This window comes from Hyla sarda, chromosome 12, assembly GCF_029499605.1.
Source record: "Hyla sarda isolate aHylSar1 chromosome 12, aHylSar1.hap1, whole genome shotgun sequence".
NCBI classification, from domain to species: Eukaryota; Metazoa; Chordata; class Amphibia; order Anura; family Hylidae; genus Hyla; species Hyla sarda.
Window position 1 is genome coordinate 33,059,484 of NC_079200.1, and position 24,661 is coordinate 33,084,144.

The following is a 24,661-nucleotide window of genomic DNA, read 5'->3' on the forward strand; positions in this document are numbered from 1 at the left end:
CGACCTTGCTTCTGTCTACTCCTTTGTACCGCGCCTATCTTCAGCAGTCAGAGAGGTTGAGCCGTTGCTAGTGGATACGACCTGGTCACTACCGCCGCAGCAAGACCAACCCGCTTTGCGGCGGGCTCTGGTGAACACCAGTAGTGACTTAGAACCGGTCCACTAGCACGGTCCACGCCAATCCCTCTCTGGCACAGAGGATCCACCTCCTGCCAGCCGGCATCGTGACATAAATATTGCTTTACAAGATACCGGTCCCTTTAAAAACGACTAAAGTAGGCCATACACATTAAACCCTTAGGGACCAACTGTGTGTTTTTATGGCGGTCACTAAGTGCCCTTAAGCTACGCTGCTCCTTTTTTACAGTGGGCAGATAAAATGGCATCGGACTCCGAGGAGTTCTGCTGTTTCATGACAGCTGGACTCCAGCGCTAACCGCCAGGAATGGCAAAACATCATAACCTGGTGGTTTAACTACCACAGTAAAATTGTCACCTCATCTGCACCTCAGCAACAAAATTGTTGGGTGCTGACAGTTTTCCATGTAAGTGTCCCTAATCAGCTGAGCTGACAGGCATAATATACTGCACCACAGTGTGAATGATGAAATGCACAGTTCGTGACACCAGGGAAACGTTAACCACCATGTTCCAAGGTTTAGACAGTTCTCCTGAGCCAAGCACTGGAGACAACAATGATCACAGATGCATGGTTACGGGACACTTTCTTTTAGTGAGGAAGGAATGATGGTAATATCCTTTACAATACAGATTAGAACAGGGGAGATGAAAAGTAACCCTTGAGAGCCTGTTGCCTTACTGGGACTTGTAGACTTTATTTTATTTTTTTATCTAAGAGCCGAGGAACGTGCTCTCGAATCACCCAAAGTGCAAGAAAAAGTGCAAACGTGTTACACTAAAAAAACGTGCACAGAGGATGCGGTCTATCGCAAGCCCTTCTCCGATAGGAGAGAGGCCCCCAACAAACCTTACCCTTCGCCTCCGGACCAAAAGGTACCTGCGAGGTTCCAGGTTCGATGTCCCTTTTCGCCGAAGCTACTAAGGGACCACAAATGCTCCCGGCATCCCCCTTGGCGTTAGCCAAGGTATCTGTCCGCAGAGCCGATAACGGTAGGTACCCCGCCAAAGCAGGAGTACCCAGGGTGTTTGTAGGGAGGTGCGGAACCTAATGGCCACATACACCTCCCCTAGACCGCCAGGAGGGACACCCAGAAGGGCTACCGCATCCTGACAAATCCTGTGGACACACAATACGCAAAAAGTGACACAGTGAGACAAAAATAAATAAATAAGTGAATGTGTGCAGATATACTGCCCGGACATCCGGCCGGATCTATAATAATGTCTCTGATCCTAGCCAGAAGGCCGGGAATCAAGAGGTGAGTGCCACAAAGGTGAAGAGATCATGGTGCCCGTGCTTCAACTCAGTGAGCCAATACAACCAGTGAGTTTCGGCACCTCGGGGTAACCAATCCCCGAGGCACTAAAGTACCTCGGCTCCAGACCCTCTCAGCCTCATGGCGAGACCCGGAGGTAACAGGTCACATCGGGGCAGCAGTCGAGCTGATTCCTCAGAACCAGCCCCGGAACGCCCTGGTACACCTGCTCCCTACCATGCAGCACCCATCCCCACCAGCTCCATACTGGCGTCGCCTGCCACCAGCATGAAACTGATAAGAACAGATACCACACTTGATCTTAGCCAAAAGGCCGAGATGCGATTTGTAGACTTTATACTTTAGCTTTAGACTTGTGACAATCCACACTGACTTTAGACTGACTGAAAAATATTCCCCCGGAGCTTCTAGCTTATCACAAGGCTTTAGACTGTACATGTATGATGGGGTTCTTAATAATTGCGTGGCTGTAGATTTTATACTTTTCCTCAGTCCTCTTCAGACTATTATATACTTCTCCCAGCTGATCTCCACTCTGTTCCTCAGCTAACACTAGCAAGAACTAGACTGAGACTAGACTGAACAACTCCTCCCCCTACACTACTTAAGGATTAAGGTGGGGGCATGCCATTGGGGCATCAGGATCACATGGTTTACTCTGCATGACTTCCCTTAAAGATACAGTAACACTGATAAACTTGTACATAACACAAAATGGCAACATAAAATACAATTTACCTAGAGTAGTGGGCTCAGAACAGTGACACTGGAAGTGCGTGAGGCAATGTTTATCGGACAGGACAACTTCCTGTACTGGGTCACCACATATGAGCAATAAGGAGAACTAATAAACAATTGCTCTCCTTATCACTTAATAATAAACATAAATATGCATGTTTTCCCCTCACATAACCATTTTTTTTTTAAATATATAACAATGAAAACATAAAAAATAAAACTACAGTGACCCCCCGACCTACGATGGCCCCGACATATGATCAAATCGACATACCATGGCCTCTCAGAGGCCATCGCATGTCGATGTCAGCATCGACATACGATGATTTTTTATGTTGGGGCCATCGCATTAAGTGCTATCCGGCAGCGCCAAATGCTTAAGCTGCTGCCGGATAGCAGCTTAATGTTCCCCGTGTGGTGCGGTGAGTATTACTTACTCCTCCACGATGCTCCGGGGTGCCCTCTGGGTCCAGCGCTGGTCTTCCGGTGTCTTCTCTGCCCTCTCTGTTGACGTCAATACGCTGCTGCGCACGTCATCCAATAGGAATGGCGTACACAGCGGCGTAATGACGTCGCTACGCAGGCCCAGTAAGGCCTTGCGGAAGAAAGCAGAGGACCGGAGAAGACAGCGGAGGACCGGAGAAGACAGCAGAGGACCGGAGAAGACAGTGGAGGACCGGAGAAGACAGCGGAGAGCCCAGCGGAGGCCCGGGGACACCATCTCGAGCGGCGGGGACAGGTGAGTACAGCTTCCTATACTTTACATTGCACGAATCCCTCAACATACGATGGATTCGACAAACGATGGCTCTTTTGGAACGAATTACCATCGTATGTTGAGGGACCACTGTACACATATTTGGTATTGGCTATGTTATTATTTATCCTGCATGGTGAATGCTGTAAAATATTTTGTTAAATGCTGTAAAATTATTTTGTAAATCCATCTTCCAAAATATGGAAAAGAAAGCAATCAAAAAGTTATGTGGACATATGTACCAAACAAATAAAACCCTCACAAAAAAAAACGAAAAAAAAAAATAAAAAATAAACACAACCACTCAGCTGTGAATAAATAGATAAAAATGATAGGTCTAGGTATGTGATGACACAATTTTCTATTTTTTATTTTCATTGATTTAAAAAAAATCGACATATTATGATGTATGTAGGTGTTATTCGTGTAAAATGGGAGTTGGAAATCATCGACATATTCAAAACAAATGATGCAAGAATGAGCCAATGTCTGAAGGGCGGAGATCAGTGCTGCTGTAATACTCATTGCCAAACAATGCACAACCGTCAGTAACCCTCTGAGTCTCGAGAGAAAAAGCTGAACTCATTATTAGTTGATCTGCTGTGAATATGGTGCTAAATATACAGTATTTTGGATGTCACGCAGACAATACTCCATCAGTGCCTACAATCCACCAGCAGTTATCAATGAACAGAAGAAAAAGATATCGTATTTTTCGCCATATAAGACGCACCCAATTTGAAAGATTCTGAACTTTCAACCTGCGGACCTCCAGATGTTGCAAAACTACAACTCCCAGCATGCCCGGACAGCCGTTGGCTGTCCGGGCATGCCAGGAGTTGTAGTTTTGCAACATCTGGAGGTCCGCAGGTTGAAGACCACTGGTATTGGAGGCTATACTCACGTGTCCCCGCCGCTCCGGACCCGTCACCGCTGCCCTGGATGTCGCCCTAAATCGCTGTTGCCGCGTCCCCGGGGTGTCCCCGCCGCTCCGGAACGTCTCTGCTGCCCGGTATCCTCGCTCTTCGTCGCCGCCATCACGGCGCTACGCACGACGCTCCTATTGGATGACGGGACGGCGTGCGCGACGACGTGATGGCGACGAAGGAGAGTGCCGGCCATGCAGGAGATCCCGGCACGGAGCAGACACCGAGGAGGCAGGTAAGGTCCCTCCAGGTGTCCTGTAAGCTGTTCGGGACGCCGCAATTTCACCGCGGCAGTCTCGAACAGCCCGACTGAGCAGCCGGGTTAGTGTCACTTTCGCTTCAGAAGCGGCGGTCAGCTTTGATCGGCGCGTCTGAAGGGTTAATACAGTGCATCACCGCGATCGGTGATGTCCTGTTTTAGCCGCGGGTCCCGGCTGTTGATGGCCGCAGGGACTGCCGCGATAGGACAGGTTTTAATGTGTATTTGCCGAATAAGATGCACCAACTCCCCCCCCCCCTCCCCCCCAGTTTTGGGGAAGAAAGAGTGCGTCTTATACGGCAAAAAATACGGTAGATAATAATAATAATTTTATTTATATAGCGCCTACAGATTCCGCAGCGCTTTTATCAATTAGATAGAAGGAAAGATAGATCAAGCACAGTAATGGAATCACACCGTTTTATAAAAAATACATTGTTTATTCCAATCTATAGATAGATACTCCATGGGGGGAGATTTATCAAAACCTGTTCAGAGGAAAAGTTGTCCAGTTGCCCATAGCAACCAATCACATCGCTTCTTTCATTTTTAAAAAGGCCTCTGCAAAATGAAAGCAGTGATCTGATTGGTTGCTATGGGCAACTCAGCAACTTTTCCTCTGGACAGGTTTTGATAAATCTTCCCCCATATAGATAAAGAAACAATTCCCATAAAAAAACACATTCCCTGATAAAGAGGCAAAATGGTTGTTGAGGTGGCGTGGTGGGTGTCCATACACTTGGTATAGCATGTCTGCTGCAGGTATTATGGTGCATTTTTTAAATCAACTGGTGACAGAAAGTTATACAGATTTGTAAATTACTTCTATTAAAAAATCTTTAACATTCCAGTACTTATCAGCTGCTGTTATGATCCACAGGAAGTTCTTTTCTTTTTGAATTTCCTTTCTGCCTGACCACAGTGCTCTCTGCTGACACCTCTGTCCATTTTAGGAACTGTCCAGAGTAGGAGCAAATCCCCATATAAAATGTATCCTGCTCTGGACAGTTCCTAAAATGGACAGAGGTGACAGCAGAGAGCACTGTGTTCAGGCAGAAAGGAAATTCAAAAAGAAAAGAACTTCCTGTGGATCATAACAGCAGCTGATAAGTACTGGAAGGATTAAGATTTTTTAATAGAAGTAATTTACAAATCTGTTTAACTTTCTGGCACCAGCTGACTTTAAAAAAAAAAACAATGTTTTCCAGTGGAGTATCCCTTTAAGTTGTTTTTGTCTCCACTTTTTAATGATGCACATGTAATGCCCATATTAATTGGGACAGGAGTGACTATTGGGCTGTAAATGTAACAATGTGGTGAGATATAGCTTGTATATACACGAATCAGGTGAGAGGACCTCTGGTGGGCATGTAAACCGATCGGACCCTAGCATATATGTTGTGGGGGTGCAGGGGGACAGTCATTGCGGCTGTCATAGTGAAGCCGGACCTTTTATGATCCTATTGGGTCCGGGCTGCAAAAAGTAAAAAAAACAAACCTTAACTCAGCTTCCGCTGTTCCCCCGTTGCGCTTCTATCGGTCTTTAGTCCTCCTTCGGTCCCGGTCTCCTTCCTACCCGTTTGCATGGATCGCCACACTGTGGTCAGAGTATTGCCGGCCGCAGTGATGTCCCGCCTCAGCCGATGATATGTCTGATGAAGAGGGCAGCCCGCCCTTGAAACGCGTTACATGTAATTTTATTATGAATAAACCTTGAATGTTCATATAATACCCCGGTCTAAGGACAGCGCTTCAATTTCCTCATTCCATGAATGCCATTATGTCCTCCCTTCTCCATCAGCCGATGATAGGCTGAGCGCAGTGTCATGTAAGGAGCCTGGGCCCCACCTGCTGCCCGAGCCTGTGATATGACACTGCGCTCAGCCTACCTCCGGCCGAGGTGGGACATCTCTGCGGCCGACAATACGCTGACCACAGTGTGACGTTCCGTGCACAGGGAAGTAGGAAGGAGACCGGGAAAGGAGGTCCAAAAACAGATATCGTCATAACAGGGGAACGGCGAAAGGTGAGTTAAGGTTTGTTTTTAAGGAGTTAATAACCGACACTGAGAGGATCACTGATATCTGTCATTGACTGTGAGTGCACAGTTGCTGACAGCAGCCATCACTCACAGTCTATAAAGGGAGCGCAAGTCCAGCACTCTCTTCATAGATGGAATGCTGCTCAGGACGTAAATGTATGTCCTGGTGCATTAAAGGGGTACTCCAGTGGAAAACTTTTATTTTTTAAATCAACAGAAACCAGAAAGTTAAACAGATTTGTAAATTACTTCTATTAAAAAATCTTAATCCTTCCAGTACTTATTAGCTGCTGAATACTACAGAAGAAATTATTCTCTCTGCTGAATCACGAGCACAGTGCTCTCTGCTGACATCTCTGTCCATTTTAGGAACTGTCCAGAGTAGAAGAAAATCCCCATAGCAAACATATGCTGCTCTGGACAGTTCCTAAAATGGACAGAGATGTCAGCAGAGAGCACTGTGGTCATGATGTCAGCAGAGAGCTCTGTGTTCCAAAAAGAAAAGAATCTCCTCTGTAGTATTCAGTAGCTAATAAGTACTGGAAGGATTAAGATTTTTTTAATAGAAGTAATTTACAAATCTCAAATCTTGAAGCAGAGAAAAATAGTGGAAAAAGTCGGCAGACTCACCATAAACTTCTTTTTCAGGGTGGTTTCTTTATTGCATACTCACATATAAAAACTGATACAAAAGAAGGGAGAGAAGGATCACGGTGGGGGGTATTCACTGTCTGGCGACAGAATCTGTTTCGCTCGGTGCTCGAGCTTCTTCTGGCCTGGACAACTAGGAACAGTTCCATATAAAAAAAAGTGGTGTAAATAGTGGTGCAAAACTACAACTCCCAGGATGCCCGGAGAGCCAATGGGAATTGTGAAAAGATTAAAGCATTCTGTTGTTACACGTCTGTATATATACGGTATATTTTACAGTATTTTTTTTCCACCATACAAAGCAGTGTTTCCCAACCAGGGTGTCTTCAGCTGTTTACAATTCCCAGCATGCCTGGGAAAGCTGGGTGACATCGACATTACCATTAAAGCTGCTTCACATGATCACACAGCTTTCTCAGACTCCTGAATGGCTGGCTTTGGAATATAAGGAAATGCATGAACAAGCTGGGTGGGAACCTGATGTCAGCACAATAAGTCAGTGTTTCCCAACCAATAAACCTGCAGCCAATGCAAAACTACAAATCCTAGTTGTAGACACACACACATATATCTATCTGTCTATATAAAGCAAATAAATAATTGTGGTGTTGCCCATAGTAACCAGCTTTTCATTTGCTCAGGAATGTTAGAAAATGAAAGCAGTGATCTGATTGGCCGTTACGCACCAGGTGTTTGGCCCATCCCCTTTTTTTTACCTGAACTGAACAACAAAACAATGACAGGTCCAAGCTTATCCACCAAATAAATGGCAACTCAGCTCTCCTGCGACACATTTGTGATATCTCTAGGGGGCGGGGCGTCATCCTCTTGCATGGAAACAGGTCCCGCAATGCCGGAAGTGACGTCGCGGCGTGTCGGATACCGGGGGCGGGCTCCGATGAGGGAGCTGTCGGAGCTCGGGAAGCGGAGCTGGGAGAGGCCGAGGCTCGGGCCGGGGCCTGCGGAGCCACCGGGGACATGCGAGGCGCAGCGGCAGAGGAGGAGGCCGCGTCCTACCGGGTGCTGAGCCGGCTGCTAGGCTGCGGAGCGGAAGAAGAGGCAGCCAGGCCCAGGCTCATGGTGTTCCGGAATATGCTACGAGGGGAAGAGGTGGACGATGCAGAGGCCTCCAAGGAGCCGGGGGCGGGAGTAGAAGCCGTGCCTGCGGAAGGGGCGCCCCAGCCGGCGGAGCTCTGCAACCGGCACCGTAAAGCGGCGCAGCCCGGGGAGGGCCTGGAGCTGCAGCTGGGGGCGCTGGGGCTGCGGGGGGCCGGCTGCCCGTGTGAGGAGACCAGCGATGCCCTGCTGGTGCTGGAGGCGCCCGAGGCAAGAAGGCTGCAGGAGGAGGACGAGGATGGTGGAGTAGAGGCTGCGGGGGCCGGAGCCGGGGCCCGGAGGAGTGCGGCCAGGAAGGGCTCCCTGCGGATCCGCCTCTCCAGGATCTTCCGCACCAAGAGCTGCGCCGGCACCGCGGGGGTGGAGAGGAGAGGAGGAGGCGGGGAGCTGCTGGGGGGCTCCGGGGGCAGCCTAACCGACATGTCCCGGGACAAGGAGCTGGAGCTGGGCAGGTGAGAGCCGCATCTCCCCATAGCAGTCTGCCTGCAAAACTACAACCCCCAACATGCTGTAGAGCTGTGCTTCCCAACCATTGTGCAAAACTACAACCCCCAACATGCTGTAGAGCTGTGCTTCCCAACCATTGTGCAAAACTACAACCCCAAATATGCTGTAGAGCTGTGCTTCCCAACCATTGTGCAAAACTACAACCCCCAACATGCTGTAGAGCTGTGCTTCCCAACCATTGTGCAAAACTACAACCCCCTACATGCTGTAGAGCTGTGCTTCCCAACCATTGTGCAAAACTACAACCCCCAACATGCTGTAGAGCTGTGCTTCCCAACCATTGTGCAAAACTACAACCCCCAACACGCTGTAGAGCTGTGCTTCCCAACCATTGTGCAAAACTTCAACCTCCAACATGCTGTAGAGCTGTGCTTCCCAACCATTGTGCAAAACTACAACCTCCAACATGCTGTAGAGCTGTGCTTCCCAACCATTGTGCAAAACTACAACCTCCAACATGCTGTAGAGCTGTGCTTCCCAACCATTGTGCAAAACTACAACCCCCAACATGCTGTACAGCTGTGCTTCCCAACCATTGTGCAAAACTACAACCCCCAACATGGTGTATAGCTGGGCTTCCCAACCATTGTGCAAAACTACAACCCCCAACATGCCGTAGGGCTGTGCTTCCCAACCATTGTGTAAAACTACAACCCCCAACATGGTGTAGAGCTGTGCTTCCCAACCATTGTGCAAAACTACAACCCCCAACATGCTGTAGAGCTGTGCTTCCCAACCATTGTGCAAAACTACAACCCCCAACATGCTGTAGAGCGGTGCTTCCCAACCATTGTGCAAAACTACAACCCCCAACATGCTGCAGAGCTGTGCTTCCCAACCATTGTGCAAAACTACAACCCCAACATGCTGTAGGGCTGTGCTTCCCAACCATTGTGCAAAATTACAACCCCCAACATGCTGTAGGGCTGTGCTTCCCAACCATTGTGCATAACTACAACCCCCAACATGCTGCAGAGCTGTGCTTCCCAACCATTGTGCATAACTACAACCCCCAACATGCTGTAGAGCTGTGCTTCCCAACCATTGTGCAAAACTACAACCCCCAACATGCTGTACAGCTGTGCTTCCCAACCATTGTGCAAAATTACAACCCCCAACATGCTGTAGAGCAATTCTCCAAACCAAAGTGCCTCTGGCTGTAGCAAAACTACCACTCCTAGCATACCCAGACAGTCTTCGGCTGTCTGGGCATGCTGGGAGTTTTAGTTTTGTAACAGCTGCTGGGCCCCTGATTACACTTTTTCTTATATTCCAAAACAAGGCATTCAGAAGTCTGTGAAAGCTGAGTGACCATCTGAAGGAGCCCAAATGGTAACATTGATGTTAACCAGCTTTCTCAAGCCCCTGACTTGTTTGTTTATGTTGCAAAGCTAGGCAGTCAGCGGTCTGAGAAAGCTGTATGATTATCTTAAAGGGGTATCCAGGAAAAAAGTTATCTTTTTTTATATATCTACTGGGTCCAGAAAGTTAAACAGATTTGTAAATTAGAATAAACGAAGAGCACGTACGTGCACTCACCGCTTAACAGAGACGGGCAAGCCTGGAAATCCGGTAACCGGGTGCCGGGTCACAGCATAGGTGCTGGTGTGTGGCGCTTGGAGGCTACATCGGCAGTTTCGCACGTCTTTGACACATGCAAAACTGCCGGCGGAGCCTCCGAGCGCCACACACCAGCGCCTTTGCTGTGACCCGGCACCCTGTTACCGGATTTCCAGGCTTGCCCGTCTCTGCTAAGCGGTGAGTGCACCTACGTGCTCTTTGTTTATTCTATATTGATACTTCATACATGTGTGTGCACCCCGCAGGAGACACTGATGTAGGTCACCGAGGACACAATTACAAGTTATATAAGGTGATATTGCTTCCTGTGTGCTCTCCCCGTTTTTCCTGCTACATTTTGTTGTTAAGATTTGTAAGTTACTTCTATTAAAAAATCTTAATCCTTTCAGTACTTATGAGCTGCTGAAGTTTAGTTGTTCTTTTCTAAGTGCTCTCAGATGACACTTGTCTTGGGAACTGTCCAGAGTAGAAGCAAATCCCCATAGCAAACCTCTTCTACTCTGTGCAGTTCCTGAGACAAGCAGAGATGTCAGCAGAGAGCACTGTTGACAGACAGAAAACAACAACTCCACTTCAGCAGCTGATAATTATTGGAAGGATTAAGATTTTTTAATAGAAGTCATTTACAAATCTGTTTAACTTTCTGAAGCCAATTGATATATGTAAACTTTTTTTTTTCCCTGGAATACCCCTTTAAGGATCTGTAGTGGTAATAGGAGGCTGTCATCCAGCTTTTTCAAGCCCCTGATTACACATTTCTTTATACTTTCAGTGCACGACATTCAGGGCTAGTAGAAGTGATTGTCACCCAGTTTTCCCAGGTTGCTGACTTGCCTTGCAGCACAACTTGGCATTCAGTGGTCTGAGAAAGTCAAATACTGGCCTCAAGCGCCTAGGTGCCACCCAGCTGGTAACGTGGTTCCTCTTATATTACAATATTACAAAGCTAGGCATTCAGGAGTCTGAGAAAGCTGTTTGAATATACTATGGAGCCATAATAGTGAAGAGGTACTTGGTAGGAGGGTAGCCTCACTGGCAGGTGGAATATCCGACTTGGATGCTTGCCGGATCAAACCCACAGAGTCTTACTGTATTTTTCAGTATTGTCTTTATTGACTGCATAAAGGCAATACAGTTTAGGACAACGCGTTTCGGATATTGAATGGGCCTGAGGAAGGAGGACACACCTCACAATTTCCCCTATACTGCATTGCTCTGCATTCAGGAGTAATACAAAGATGATTGTCACTCAGCTTCCCTAGGCCCCTGTTTTACTTTTTGTGCTGCACAGCTAGGCATTCAGGAAGCTGTGTGACTTCCTCAAGAACCTAGGTATCACCCATCTTTCCCTGACCCATGATTAGACATTTCCTTATAATACAAAGCTAGATATTCGGGTCTTAGAATCCAGTTTGAATGTTCCATGGAGCCATAATGGTAACATAGGTGACTGCCCTAGCTTTCCCAGGCCCGATTACAAGTTTACTTATACTGCAATGCTAGACGTACGGAAGAAACATAGGTGATTATCACCCAGCTTTCACAGGCTCCTGACTTGTTTACCTATATTGTAAAGCTAAGCATTTAAGAGCATGAGAAAGCTGTGATGCCCCAGAGAGTTATAATGGCGAGAGGTGTCACCCAGCTTTCCAAAGGCACTTACTTGTTTTCTCGTGCTGCACAGCTAGTCATTAAGGAGTTTGTGAGACCACTTGAAGGATCTGTAATGGTAACCGCAATGTCACCCAACTTTCCCACACCCCTTGTTTCCCTGAATTGTAAACCTAGGTGTTCACTGGTCTGAGAAATCTGTGTGAAATTCTCAAAGACTTATAGTAGTACAATAGGTGGATGTCATCCAGCTTTCTGAGGCCCCTGATTACACATTTCCTTTAACTGTTAGTGCTAGGCATTCAGGAGTAAACAGAGCTGATTGTCACCCAGCTTTTCCGGGCTGATGACTTACAGGTTTCCTTTGCTGCACAGCTAGGCATTGAGGAAGATGAGAAAACTGAGTGATTGCCTCAATAATATGTAATGGTTACAGGTGTCACCCAGCTTTCCCAAGGCAGTAATTAGAAGTTTTCTTATGCTACAAAGCCAGGCATTAAGTGGCCTGAGAAAGCTGTGTGACCGTTTAAGGTGCTGCAGTTGTGGTTGTCACCCAGCTTTTCCCAGAATAGCTTGTGACTCTTTGATTTGTTCTGTACTATGTACTGTGGAGGTGATGAGATGGTGTCACATCTGCACCGAATACCTGATGTTTCTCCTGGCGGAGGAGCGGAGATCACACCCAGAGGGACCTGCTCGAACAGATTATTCTGATGTTTCTGCAACTATCCTGATCGTCTGAAAATTCTGCTACAACTCTCCTGTGTGTGAATTCATCATTCAGCATCCCTGGTATTAAAGCAACTGTGCAAAATGCTGAACTAAAGATCAGCCATAACAGTAATACCTCTGATAGCTGAAGTGAATATCCTTGATAATGCGGTGACTGGGGTGCATGTTAACCTCTTAACGACGCAGGACGTAAATGTACGTCCTGGTGACGTGGTACTTAACGCACCAGGACGTACATTTACGTCATGAGCATAACCGCGGGCATCGGAGCGATGCCGGCATCATGCGCGGCAGGTCCCAGCTGTGGATTGCAGCCAGGGACCCGCCGGTAATGGCCGACACCCGCGATCCTGCGGATGCCCGCCATTAACCCCTCAGATGCCGTGATCAATACCGATCACGGCATCTGCAGCATCGCGGTCACTTAACAGGATGATCGGATGGCCCGCAGCGCTGCTGCGGCGATCCGATCATCCAGCACGGCAGACGGAGGTCCCCTCACCTGGCTCCACTGTCTTCCGGGAGTCTTCTGCTCTGATCTGCCTTCCCGCAGACCAGAGCAGAAGATGACCGATAGCACTGAACAGGATTAGCAATCGAGTGATTGCTTTAAATAGTCTCCTATAGGGACTATTAAAGTGTAAAAATAAAAGTAAAAAAATAAAGTAAAAGAAATGTGAAAACCCCCTCCCCCAATAAAAATGTAAATTGTCCCATTTTCCCTATTTTACCCCCAAAAAGTGTTAAAAAAAAAATATTTAAATTTATAAATATTATTTTATATACATATTTGGTATAGCCGCGTGCGTAAATATCCGAACTATTAAATAAATTGTAAATTATCCCGTACGGTGAACGGCGTGAACGTAAAAAAAAAAAAAGGTCCAAAATAGCTGATTTTTTATAACCTTTTATTCCCAAAAAAATTAATAAAAAATGTAATAAAAGTTTTGTATAAGCAAATATGGTATTAATAAAAAGTACAGATCACGGCACAAAAAATGAGCCCTCATACCGCCGCTTATACGGAAAAATGAAAAAGTTATAGGTCTTCAAAATATGGGGATTTTATACGTACTAATTTGGTTAAAAAGTTAGCGATTTTTATTTTATATTTTAAGCGCAACAGTAATAGAAAAGTGTAGAATCATGGGTATCATTTTAATCGTATTGACCCAGAGAATAAAGAACACATGTCACTTTTACCATAAATTGTACGGCTTGAAAACAAAACCTTCCAAAACTTGCAAAATTGCGGTTTTCTTTTTAATTTCCCCACACAAATAGTATTTTTTGGTTGTGCCATACATTTTATGGTAAAGTGAGTGATGAAATTACAATGGACAACTGGTTATGCAAAAAACAAGCCCTCATACTAGTCTGTGGATGAAAATATAAAAGAGTTATGATTTATGAGTCCTTAAGGGGTTAAAGGGGTACTCCGTGCTGCACGATCTCCGTGCTGCAGTTTAGAGAGTTGGGTTCAGCTCCGGAGGCGCGTGATGTCACGGCCACGCCCCGCTCATGATGTCACGGCCATGCCCCCTCAATGCAAGTCTATGGGACTTGCATTGAGGGGGCGTGGCCGTGACATCATGAGCAGAGCGTGACCGTGACATCACAAGCCGTGGCATAAGTTCACTCTGTGCACCGGATATCTGGGGTGCTGAAGCCGAGATGGGATAAGATGTCCGGGGGATAAGGATGAGGGAGAGGATGAGGGAGAGGATGAGGGAGAGGATGAGGGAGAGGATGAGGGAGAGGATGAGGGAGAGGATGAGGGAGAGGATGAGGGAGAGGATGAGGGAGAGGATGAGGGAGAGGATGAGGGAGAGGATGAGGGAGAGGATGAGGGAGAGGATGAGGGAGAGGATGAGGGAGAGGATGAGGGAGAGGATGAGGGAGAGGATGAGGGAGAGTTTTTTTGCACCAGATGGATGGTAAGAAAATATTTTTCAATTGGCTGGATAACCCTTTTATGAATTTACTTCTTAAAGAGTATCTGTCATATCCCAAAATGTAAAGGCCATATATTTTTGTGCTTCTAGCACCTATATTTCTCTCATAAATACCTTCTTTTAGTGCTACCTTTTGTGTGTTTTTTTTTTCCCTGTGGTCTGGAGGGGGTGTGTCACTCACTCAACATTCATTCACCTTCTACCTGAGTCTGCTCTTCTGTACTGGGTGACTTCATCCAATCACTGCAGGCTGTTCTGTTTCTCTTCCCCCCCCCCCCCCCCCCCCCCTCCTCTCTGCTGCAGTCTTATAGGACAAAAGTAAGCATAGAGGAGTGCTAGTCCTGCCCTTTGTCCCGGCCTGTGCTTCAGCTGGAACAAAGATGATGCTGGACAGGATTATGTTCTTGATGGTATGGTGACTCCTAGTGGTCTGTTTTTTGTTTTTTTTTGTGTGTGTTTTTTTTTCGTATTTAATTTAAAGGGGATAAAATATTTTTATGAAGTGTATTAGAAAGGTTAATGTTTTGATAAGATGCCACACACACACACACACACACACACACACACACACACACACACACACACACACACACACATATATATATATATATATATATATATATATATATATATTTATTGGGCCGTGACCAGGGCCCCTGAGACTTGCGTGCACCTGCCTATTGACCTTCAGGAAGTGCTGCTTCCCCCTATATATATATATATATATATATATATATATATATATATATATATATATATATATATATACATACACACACACACACACACACTGCTCAAAAATAAAGGGAACACTAAGATAACACATCCTAGATCTGAATGAATGATCTAATCGTATGAAATACTTTCGTCTTAACATAGTTGAATGCGATGACAACAAAATCACACAAAAAGTATCAATGGAAATCAAATTTATCAACCCATGGAGGTCTGGATATGGATTCACACTCAAAATCAAAGTGGAAAACCGCACTACAGACTGATCCAACTTTATGTAATGTCCTTAATACAAGTCACAATGAGGCTCAGTAGTGTTTGTGGCCTCCACGTGCCCGTATGACCTCCCTACAACACCTGGGCATGCTCCTGATGAGGTGGCGGATGGTCTCCTGAGGGATATCCTCCCAGACCTGGACTATAGCATCTGCCAACTCCTGGACAGTCTGTGGTGCAACGTGGCATTGGTGGATGGAGCGAGACATGATGTCCCAGATGTGCTCAATGGGATTCAGGTCTGGGGAACGGGCGGGCCAGTCCATAGCATCAATGCCTTCCTCTTGCAGGAACTGCTGACACACTCCAGCTACATGAGATCTAGCATTGTCTTGCATTAGGAGGAACCCAGGGCCAACCGCACCAGCATATGGTCTCACAAGGGGTCTGAGGATCTCATCTCGGTACCTAATGCCAGTCATGCTACCTCTGGCAACACAGCTCACATTGATGTGCCATCTTGGATGAGCTGCACTACCTGAGCCACTTGTGTGGGTTGTAGACTCCGTCTCATGCTACCACTAGAGTGAAAGCACCGCCAGCATTCAAAAGTGACCAAAACATCAACCAGTAAGCATAGGAACTGATGAGTGGTCTGTGGCCACCACCTGCGGAACCACTCCTTTATTGGGTGTGTCTTGCTAGTTGCCTATAATTTCCACATGTCTGTTCCATTTGCACAACAGCATGTGAAATTGATTGTCAATCAGTGTTGCTTCCTGAGAGGACAGTGGGATTTCACAGAAGTGTCATTGACTTGGAGTTAAATTGTGTTGTTTAAGTGTTCCCTTTATTCATTTTGAGCAGTATATACAGTCATGGCCGTAAATGTTGGTACCCATGAAAGTATTTCTCACAGGATTGCAGTAACACATGTTTTGCTATACACTTGTTTATTCCCTTTGTGTGTATTGGAACTAAACCAAAAAAGGGAGGAAAAAAAGCAAGTGGACATAATGTCACCAAACTCCAAAAATGGGCTGGACAAAATTATTTGCACCCTTTCAAAATTGTGAAAAATTAGATTTTTTCAAGCATGTGGTGCTCGTTTAAACTCACCTGGGGCAAGTAACAGGTGTGGGCAATATAAAAATCACACCTGAAAGTAGATCAAAAGGAGAGAAGTTCACTTAGTCTTTGCATTGTGTGTCTGTGTGTGCCACACTAAGCATGGATAACAGAAAGAGAAGAGAACTGTCTGAGGACTTGAGAACCAAAATTTTGAAAAATATCAACAATCTCAAGGTTACAAGTCCATCTCCAGAGATCTAGATTTGCCTTTGTCCACAGTGCGCAACATTATCAAGAAGTTTGCAACCCATGGCACTGTAGCTAATCTCCCTGGGCGTGGACGGAAGAGAAAAATGTATGAAAGGTGTCAATGCAGGATAGTCCGGATGGTGGATAAGCAGCCCCAAACAAGTTCCAAAGATATTCAATCTGCCCTGCAGGCTCAGGGAGCATCAGTGTCAGCGCAAACTATTCGTCGACATTTAAATGAAATTAAATGCTATGGCAGGAGACCCAGGAGGACCCCACTGCTGACAAAGAGACATAAAAAAGACTACATTTGTCAAAATGAACTTGAGTAAGCCAAAATCCTTTCGGGAAAACGTCTTGGGGACAGTTGAGACCAAGATAGAGCTCTTTGGTAAAGCACATCATTCTACTGTTTACCAAAAATGCAATGAGGCCTACAAAGAAAAGAACACAGTACCTACAGGGAAATATGGTGGAGGTTCAATGATGTTTTGGGGTTGTTTTGCTGCCTCTGGCACTGGGTGCCTTTAATGTGTACAAGGCATCATGAAATCCTGAGGATTACCAACGGATTTTGGGTCTCACTGTACTGCCCAGTGTCAGAAAGCTGGGTTTGCGTCAGAGATCTTGGGTCTTCCAAGAGGTCTATGACCCCAAACATATGTCAAAAATCCCCCAGAAATGGATGGCAACAAAGTGCTGGAGAGTTCTGAAGTGGCAGCAATGAGTCCAGATCTAAATCCCATTGATCACCTGTGGAGAGATCTTAAAATTGATGTTGGGAAAAGGCGCCTTCCAATAAGAGAGACCTGGAGCAGTTTGTAAAGGAAGAGTGGTCCAACATTCCGGCTGAGAGGTGTAAGAAGCTTATTGATGGTTATTTTTTCCAAAGGGTGTGCAACAAAATATTAAGGGTGCCAATTTTGTTCAGCCCATTTTTTGGAGTTTGGTGCAACATTATAGCCAATTAGCTTTTTTTTTTTTTTCCTCCTCCTCTTTTTATGTTTTTATTTTTTTTGTTTAGTTCCAATACACACAAAGGGAATAAATATGTGTTACTGCAATCCTTTTCTGTGAGAAATACTTCATTTTCTTGAGAAAATTCAGGGGTGCCAACATTTACGGCCATGACTGTGTGTGTGTGTGTATATAATATATATATATCGTATTTATCGGCGTATAACACGCACTTTTTAGGCTAAAATTTTTAGCCTAAAGTCTATGTGCGTGTTATACGCCGATACACCCCCAGGAAAGTCAGTGCGCTGCGCCGTGCATAGCAACGACGCAGGGGACGCGCGCCGGAGGCCTGCAGCAGCGCGGACCCGACCCAGGTAATTATGCCACCGGGGATGGGGGGAGGCAACGGGGCAGCGGCGCCGGCAATGGGTGTGCTGCCCCTTCTCTCCCCCTGTCTGTCGGCGCCGATAGCCAGGGGGAGAGAAGAGCCAGCAGCAACGCTCTAGACCCCAGGAAAGGCAGGGGGAGAGAAGCGGGCAGCGACAGCCTCTCTCCCCCTGCCTTTCCTGGGGTATATCGGGGTATACACACGCACCCTCATTTTACCATGGATATTTGGGTAAAAAACTTTTTTTACCCAAATATCCTTGGTAAAATGAGGGTGCGTGTTATAGGCCGGTGCGTGGTATACCCCGATAAATACGGTGTGTATATATATATGTGTGTGTGTGTGTGTGTGTATATATATATATATATATATATATATATATATATATAATATATATATATATATATATATATATATATATATATATATATATATATATATTATGTGTGTGTAATAATTCAGCATGATTTGTATAAGCAGAGCGTCCATGAAGAGGTGAATGCATCATGGGTGAGCCGCCTTTTACTGTTCAGGTCCACAGCTTTGTGACTGACATAGGATTCATCCTCTCCTGGAAAGGATGAAATCCACAAATCTGAACTTTTTGGATAATCCATTGACAGTAAAGATCAGAGGGGAAGGGATCGGTGCTTGACAAGTGGTTGTCAATTCCTACTCCAGTGCTATGTTATGCATTGTCCTGTCCCTATCCCCATCCTTCTCCCCCCCCCCCCCCAAAGACCCTGCACTCTGCATTACAAAATTTTACAATTTTAATTGAAGTTTTTATTCAAAGCGTACCTGTTGGCTTAGAAGATTTAAAAAAATGAGGTGTTTTTTTTCCCGTCAACTCTGAGTGTTGACAATGTGATTTAAGTGCTGATCTGAGCCACTGAGTCTCATCCATGGTGCACAGCTATTTCTTATTGATTCCATTTATGGGACAGGACCAGAGCTGGGCTGTTTGCTAGTAGTACTCACACAGGTTCTTCCTTTCCCTTGCTAGTCTGGCTAATCACAGGACATCTACTTAATCCACTCTGCTATATGCCGTGACATAGTGCCGGTGAAAGTGCTCACACTTGAACAGGCTCGCACTTTGCCTACTGATGATTTACACAGTACAGTATATAGATGACATTTGGTAGGAGAAGATGTTACTGATGCCTTGGGTTTTCAAGGTTCTATGTAAGCAGGAATGAAAATAGCAGCAGCACAGAATGGAAGGGGTTACACTAAACTGCTGTAGTTGAGAAGCTAAAGGGAGGGAAGTTTACACTGCGACACTGTTGACACACATCAGTAGGTACACTGATAATTTCTCAACGGACAGCTGCCCTGAGCCTTATAGGCGATGAGAGATGGGAAGGAAGCCATGATTTACCTTTCAGAAACAATGTGGACCATTTTCAGCAGGCAGACTGGCTTAGCTTGCATATACACAGTGCTCTCTTCTAATTTATCTTGCATTGGCACATGCTTTGCGCAGCCCCCACTTTCTTTTGTTCCGTCCTGATCTAGCTGTTGCCAAAGACAGATTTTCCCTGACAACAGGCAGTGGACAACATATTGCAGAGACATGAGACACCTAGTGGCCAAGACTTGAGCTGTTTTTAGGGCTGTTTTTGGTATGTGTTGAAATACTTGCAGGGAAGTTGTTTGAAATGACAGGGATCATTTAGGTTCAGATCATTGGAAATACTTGATAAGTCAGTGGATGGCAGCATATGACAAAAATACATCAACCAATGACCACATCATTTTGTGGCCAAATTGTGCAGCCGTTGACTTCCACATCTCATGCACATGTCATAGATTGCTCATATTTCTCACTTTTAAGTCCGTTTTGAACACACAATTCCTATGGTCACTAATGAATCTTCCCTTGGAGTGCGTTATTCTCCCTGTGTGTATTCAGTCATGTACTGTGCTGAGCTTACATGTTTTATCACAGACCACCTTGAGCTTCATCTATTACAGCAGAGGTTGTGACTGTTTTATCTAAGGGTACATTCACGTGTGCAGGTTGCTGCATATTTTGCTACCAGTTGAAGTAGTAAAAATCATCTGGATAATCTGTAGCAAAATATGGCTGGACTTACAAATGTCTGGCCATTTGTCATAAATGCCATTGGCCATGCTCGAATCGGGGCGAAAACCTTTGCATTGGATCCATCATTGGAATGACAATATGCCTGATGGCCCATAGGTTTCTCCATACCACATTTTAGTGTATGGAACATCATACGCAATAGGCCCAGGTTCTGCATTTATAATACAGATGACTATACTGATGTCAGGATCAGCTTGTCAATGCATGCTAGTTACTGTTGGGCATAGAGATCCATGTCCTGCAGTTTGGCTGGGGGGGGGGATTGCTCTGGCATGGAAAGACACTTAAAGGCGTACTCCGCTGCCCGGCGTTCGGAACATTTTTGTTCCGTATGCTGGGTGCGGGCGGCCAGGGTTGTCACGCCCCCTCCCATAGACTTGCATTGATGGGGTGTGGAGTGACGCCACTAGGTGCATGACTGTGACGTCACGACCTCCACTGCCCGCACCTAGCGTTCTAAACGAACACCGAGTGCTGCACATAGATCATGGGGGTCCCACCTGCCGGACCCCCGTGATCCTTTTGGATAGGGGATAAGATGTCTAGGGGTGAATTATTTCTCATCTGGGGCTATTTGGGTAGCATACACATTTGACCAACGTGTCATCTGATGACCAATGTAGACGTGGATACAAAGCGTGTTGTGATCACCGAGGCTGGGAGATGCTCGCTGTATGTCGTGTGGGGGCAGTGTTATGACTGCTTCAGCATTCGATATTTTTGAGTTTCTTTGCCATGGGAACTCTGTATTTTCTTGCATGATTTATGACAGGGTGCCAGGCCCTCCTTCGGATCCTCTGTCTGTACACAGTGGAGGTGGCATCACATTGCTCTACAGGCTTTCTGTATTTTCTTTTGGGTTTATCAGACACAGGTTCGGGAGAAGTCATTTCTAGCTGTGTTTTTTTTAATAAAAAAGTGAAATGTGAATGTCGCTCCAAGCTAAATGTCACAGCAGACAAGCGTTGTGTTATGGTTGTGTAGTTGCTAGTTTTGTGTATTAAAGGGGTACTCCACTGGCCAGCGTTCGGAAGTAAACTTTCTGAACGCGTTTTTTGCGCTGCCATGGTCGGCCACACCCTTTGTGACATCACGGACATGCCCCCTCAATGCAAGTCTATGGGACAGCCCCCTTCCATAGACTTGCATTGAGGCGGCATGGCCAACCCCCGCAGCGCAAAGATGGCGTTCGGAAATTTTTTTTTTTTCCCCCCGAACGCTGGCCAGTGGAGTACCCCTTTTAAGTAACCTGGGTCCTGTTACTGCTATGGGTGTTGCATGGATCCATGTAGGGCTGCAACCATTAATCAGCATTAATAATTAAAATTAGAAATAGTTGTCGGCGATTTCTGTTATTGACTAATCGAGCATTGATTAGTTGTTGGGCAGAAATGTCATAATACCGGCTCACGATCCTGAAAAGCAGTGCGCAGGGAAGAAGGCCGCGCCAGAAGCAGCCTGCAAACTGGTAATTACCTGCTCCGACAGCAGCGACTGATCGGCATCCCACAGCTTGGCTCGGCCTCTCTTAGTGTCAGGGGTGGATACAGACAGCGGAGGGCAAAGAATGTGCCTAGGCTCCCCCTATCATACGTCAGTTGTTCAGGAACAACTCGGGTGGACCCCCTTATGTCACTTGCTCAGGGTGTCCCCCACCCATATCAGTTGCTCAGGAGGACACCCCCCTCCCTAATAGTTATTTGTTATATGCCGCAGCTCATTCAGGCCCCCCAAATTAGGTAGCATAGCCACCCCAGACACACACACAGATACTTACCAGGTCTGCGCAAGCTTCTCTCCGGCGGCCTGATAAGTGACGTCACTGACGTAGTCCTGTGCGGGTCTGCGGAGGTACGTCACTTGCGCGACGTCCCTTGTCAGACCCGGGTTGGCCGGCTGCAGAATCTGTCTAAAAAGTGCCTGCTGCGCTACTATCCACTGCGGCCGCTTTAGAACAGTGGGCAACGTGTGTCGTGTTAGGGGGCCCGATCTCACATGCTGGACCGCTGTGCAGCTGAACCTGCTGCACAGGCAATATGTATGCCCCTGCTCAGTGTCCCCAATATGTGGACCTCCTGCTAATTCAAAACTACAACTCCGTATGCCTGTACCTCCGAGGATGTCAGGGCAGGCTGGGACTTGTAGTTTTGCAACAGCCTCTGATTGGAGAACAGTGCTGTAGAGTGACTTGTCAAATGTTGTTATGGAGTTGTGACAGATTTCAGAGAGCCGGTAAGTAAAGCGCGCTACCTCATGCTTACCCCGTTTGCTCTTCTGATTTCTGGGGGTCTCTGCACCTTTAAAAAGTTTTGACATGTTTCTGGGACTTTTCAAATGTTTTCTTAAAGTTCTCGATACACTTTAGGGTCAGAGCTTTGGAGCACTTTAATGACATCATGCACATTGAGGCACATAATGTTTCCAATGCATCTAAACACATTAACCTCTTATTGCCCACCAATACACCTTTTTATGGCGGTCATTTAAGAGTACCTATTCTAGCCTGCCGTGGCAGCGCGGGTCTCCCATGCAGGGACTGTCAGATCTGACAGCCTGGCTCCCACTGTAGTGTTTTGAAATCTCCACTTCCCAGTGACGTGAACGCCTGCATTGATGGGTTTCCATGGCTGGATGTCTGGGTATCCAGACGAGCCTGCATCATAGGCATTTACATTGCCTGTCCGCACTACTATAGAACTAGTACAGTGTATTATACCAGCAATCCACTGATTGTTAAAGGGGTACTCCACTGGCCAGTGTTCGGAAAGTAAATGTTCCGAACGCTGTCTTCATGCTGCGGGGGTCGGCCACGCCCCTTGTGACATCACGGCCATGGCCGTGATGTCACAAGGGGAGTGGCCGACCCCCGCAGCGTGAAGACAGCGTTCGGAACATTTACTTTCCGAACACTGGCCAGTGGAGTACCCCTTTAAATCCCCTTGTGGGACTATTAAGAGTAAATAATATAGGTTTGTGTTCTGTTGAGCTTATAGGGCACGGCCTGGATGCTCTGTTTATCAGGTGTGGCATAAAGTGAGTTACTTACCAATAAATACCTTGCCCTCAGAACACACAGAACCAACCATGACTAAAGGTGTTACTAATGCCGAAAACACGGATGTTATCTGTCTGTAAGTGTCCATTGTTTTTATGGCATCTTAAATAAAGCAGCTTGAACTGCACTTCACAGAGCCAGATCCCTTATTTCCTCTGAGTGACTACAGAGCCGCAGTCAGGCTTGGTCCGCGCAGGAGTGGAAAGTCATTGAACGGGGTGAGCTGGTTTCTTTTTTTCATTACACCAAGTGAATGTAGTTTTACATTGCGGCCATTCTGATAGACGACCTTGGCTTGATTCTGCTGGAATGGGAACTACACTTAAATGGGGATACCGAGAGGACCTGACTCTGAGGACCATATCCACTTCTATACCTACCTTCATACTCTTAAATGGGGATACCGAGAGGACCTGACTCTGATGACCATATCCCCTTCTATACCTACCTTCATACTCTTAAATTGGGATACCAAGAGGACCGGACTCTGATGACCATATCCCCTTCTATCCCTACATTCATACTCTTAACTGGGAATACCGAGAGGACCTGACTCTGAGGACCATATCCACTTCTATACCTACCTTCATACTCTTAAATGGGGATACCGAGAGGACCTGACTCTGATGACCATATCCCCTTGATATGGCAGGGCTTCATGAGGCAAGCCGGTAAAGAGAGGTTTTTGAGGACTATTACATTGATGGCCTATCTTCAGTATAGCTAGTACCTGACTCAGCGCTCCTACTTATCAGCCGTTTGGTGCCCACTTACACAGAAAACAAAGCCAGAAACCGATGGCTTCATACATCGTGTATTGGCCCAGCTGAGTTACTGCAGATCTGCTTCCATTAAAATGAATGGACACTGAGCTGCAGTAACCCATAATGGCCACTATACAATCTGCTTCCGATCTTCTTCTCAGTGTATGTGGGGGCTGCGATTGTGGGGGTTGCGGAGTGTCCCCACCCATCTGATATTGATGACTATCCTGTGGGATGGGAAAGTACTTCACTTTGCTCCGGCTATACTTTGTCTTCGCCTATTGACCTCAGTGACTGAAAGTCTCTGTAATACAAATCTGAGGATTTTGTTATGAATGTTGATTGTATAAGGAGATCGTATGAACTTTGTAATTTGTTTTATCTCAAGATTTGGTGTTTAAAGGGAGAAAACATGTTAAAATTTTAAAGAATATTTACAAAACCATCATCTGGTCCTTTATGTTGACCCCATTGGTGTTGCTGATCTGCAGAGGGCGAGGACATCCCCGCTTGCTATACCTTTCTAACACTCTTTTGGGATTACCAGGGGTATTGGTCCTCCGATCTGTGGTTTGCTGGGGACGTTAAACTGGATGTCTTGTCCTAACCACAGACAAGTTTTAGTCCAACACGTATTAGTTTCACTGTTTGGAGTAAAGTACTCTCGCACATCTTACATAAGTTGTCCTATATTTATGTTTCCATAAGTTGGTCATTTGTGTTTTCTTCACAGGAAGCCCCGTTTAACCAGAACTCAAAGTGCCTTCTCTCCAGTCTCCTTCAGTCCCCTCTTTACTGGTAAGTGATGGGAGAAG

At 46.1% G+C, this 24,661-nt stretch overlaps 2 protein-coding genes and 1 pseudogene across 4 annotated transcripts in view; 1 reads left to right on the plus strand and 2 right to left on the minus strand.

The window, feature by feature from the left end:
* Positions 1-7,376, minus strand: part of GPR179 (G protein-coupled receptor 179) — a 58,631-nt gene extending 51,255 nt beyond the window's left edge. The window contains exons 1-2 of the mRNA XM_056549152.1: positions 7,172-7,376; positions 6,813-6,923 (exon numbers count right to left, since the gene is read on the minus strand). Of these exons, the coding sequence (XP_056405127.1) occupies positions 6,813-6,814 (2 nt within the window). The 5' untranslated portion in view covers positions 6,815-6,923; positions 7,172-7,376. The remainder of the gene's footprint in view (positions 1-6,812; positions 6,924-7,171) is intronic.
* LOC130297178 (U2 spliceosomal RNA) lies at positions 1,653-1,743 on the minus strand (annotated as a pseudogene).
* Positions 7,377-7,628: 252 nt separating the features above from the next.
* SOCS7 (suppressor of cytokine signaling 7) overlaps positions 7,629-24,661 on the plus strand; it is a 52,726-nt gene continuing 35,693 nt past the window's right edge. For 2 of the 3 annotated variants that reach the window (XM_056549154.1, XM_056549153.1), the window contains exons 1-2: positions 7,630-8,358; positions 24,580-24,644. In XM_056549154.1, coding sequence (XP_056405129.1) covers positions 7,769-8,358; positions 24,580-24,644 — 655 coding nt within the window. In that variant the 5' untranslated portion in view covers positions 7,630-7,768. Of the gene's footprint in view, positions 8,359-24,579; positions 24,645-24,661 lie in introns of all 3 variants that reach the window. The other variant, XM_056549155.1, reaches the window with a different exon arrangement.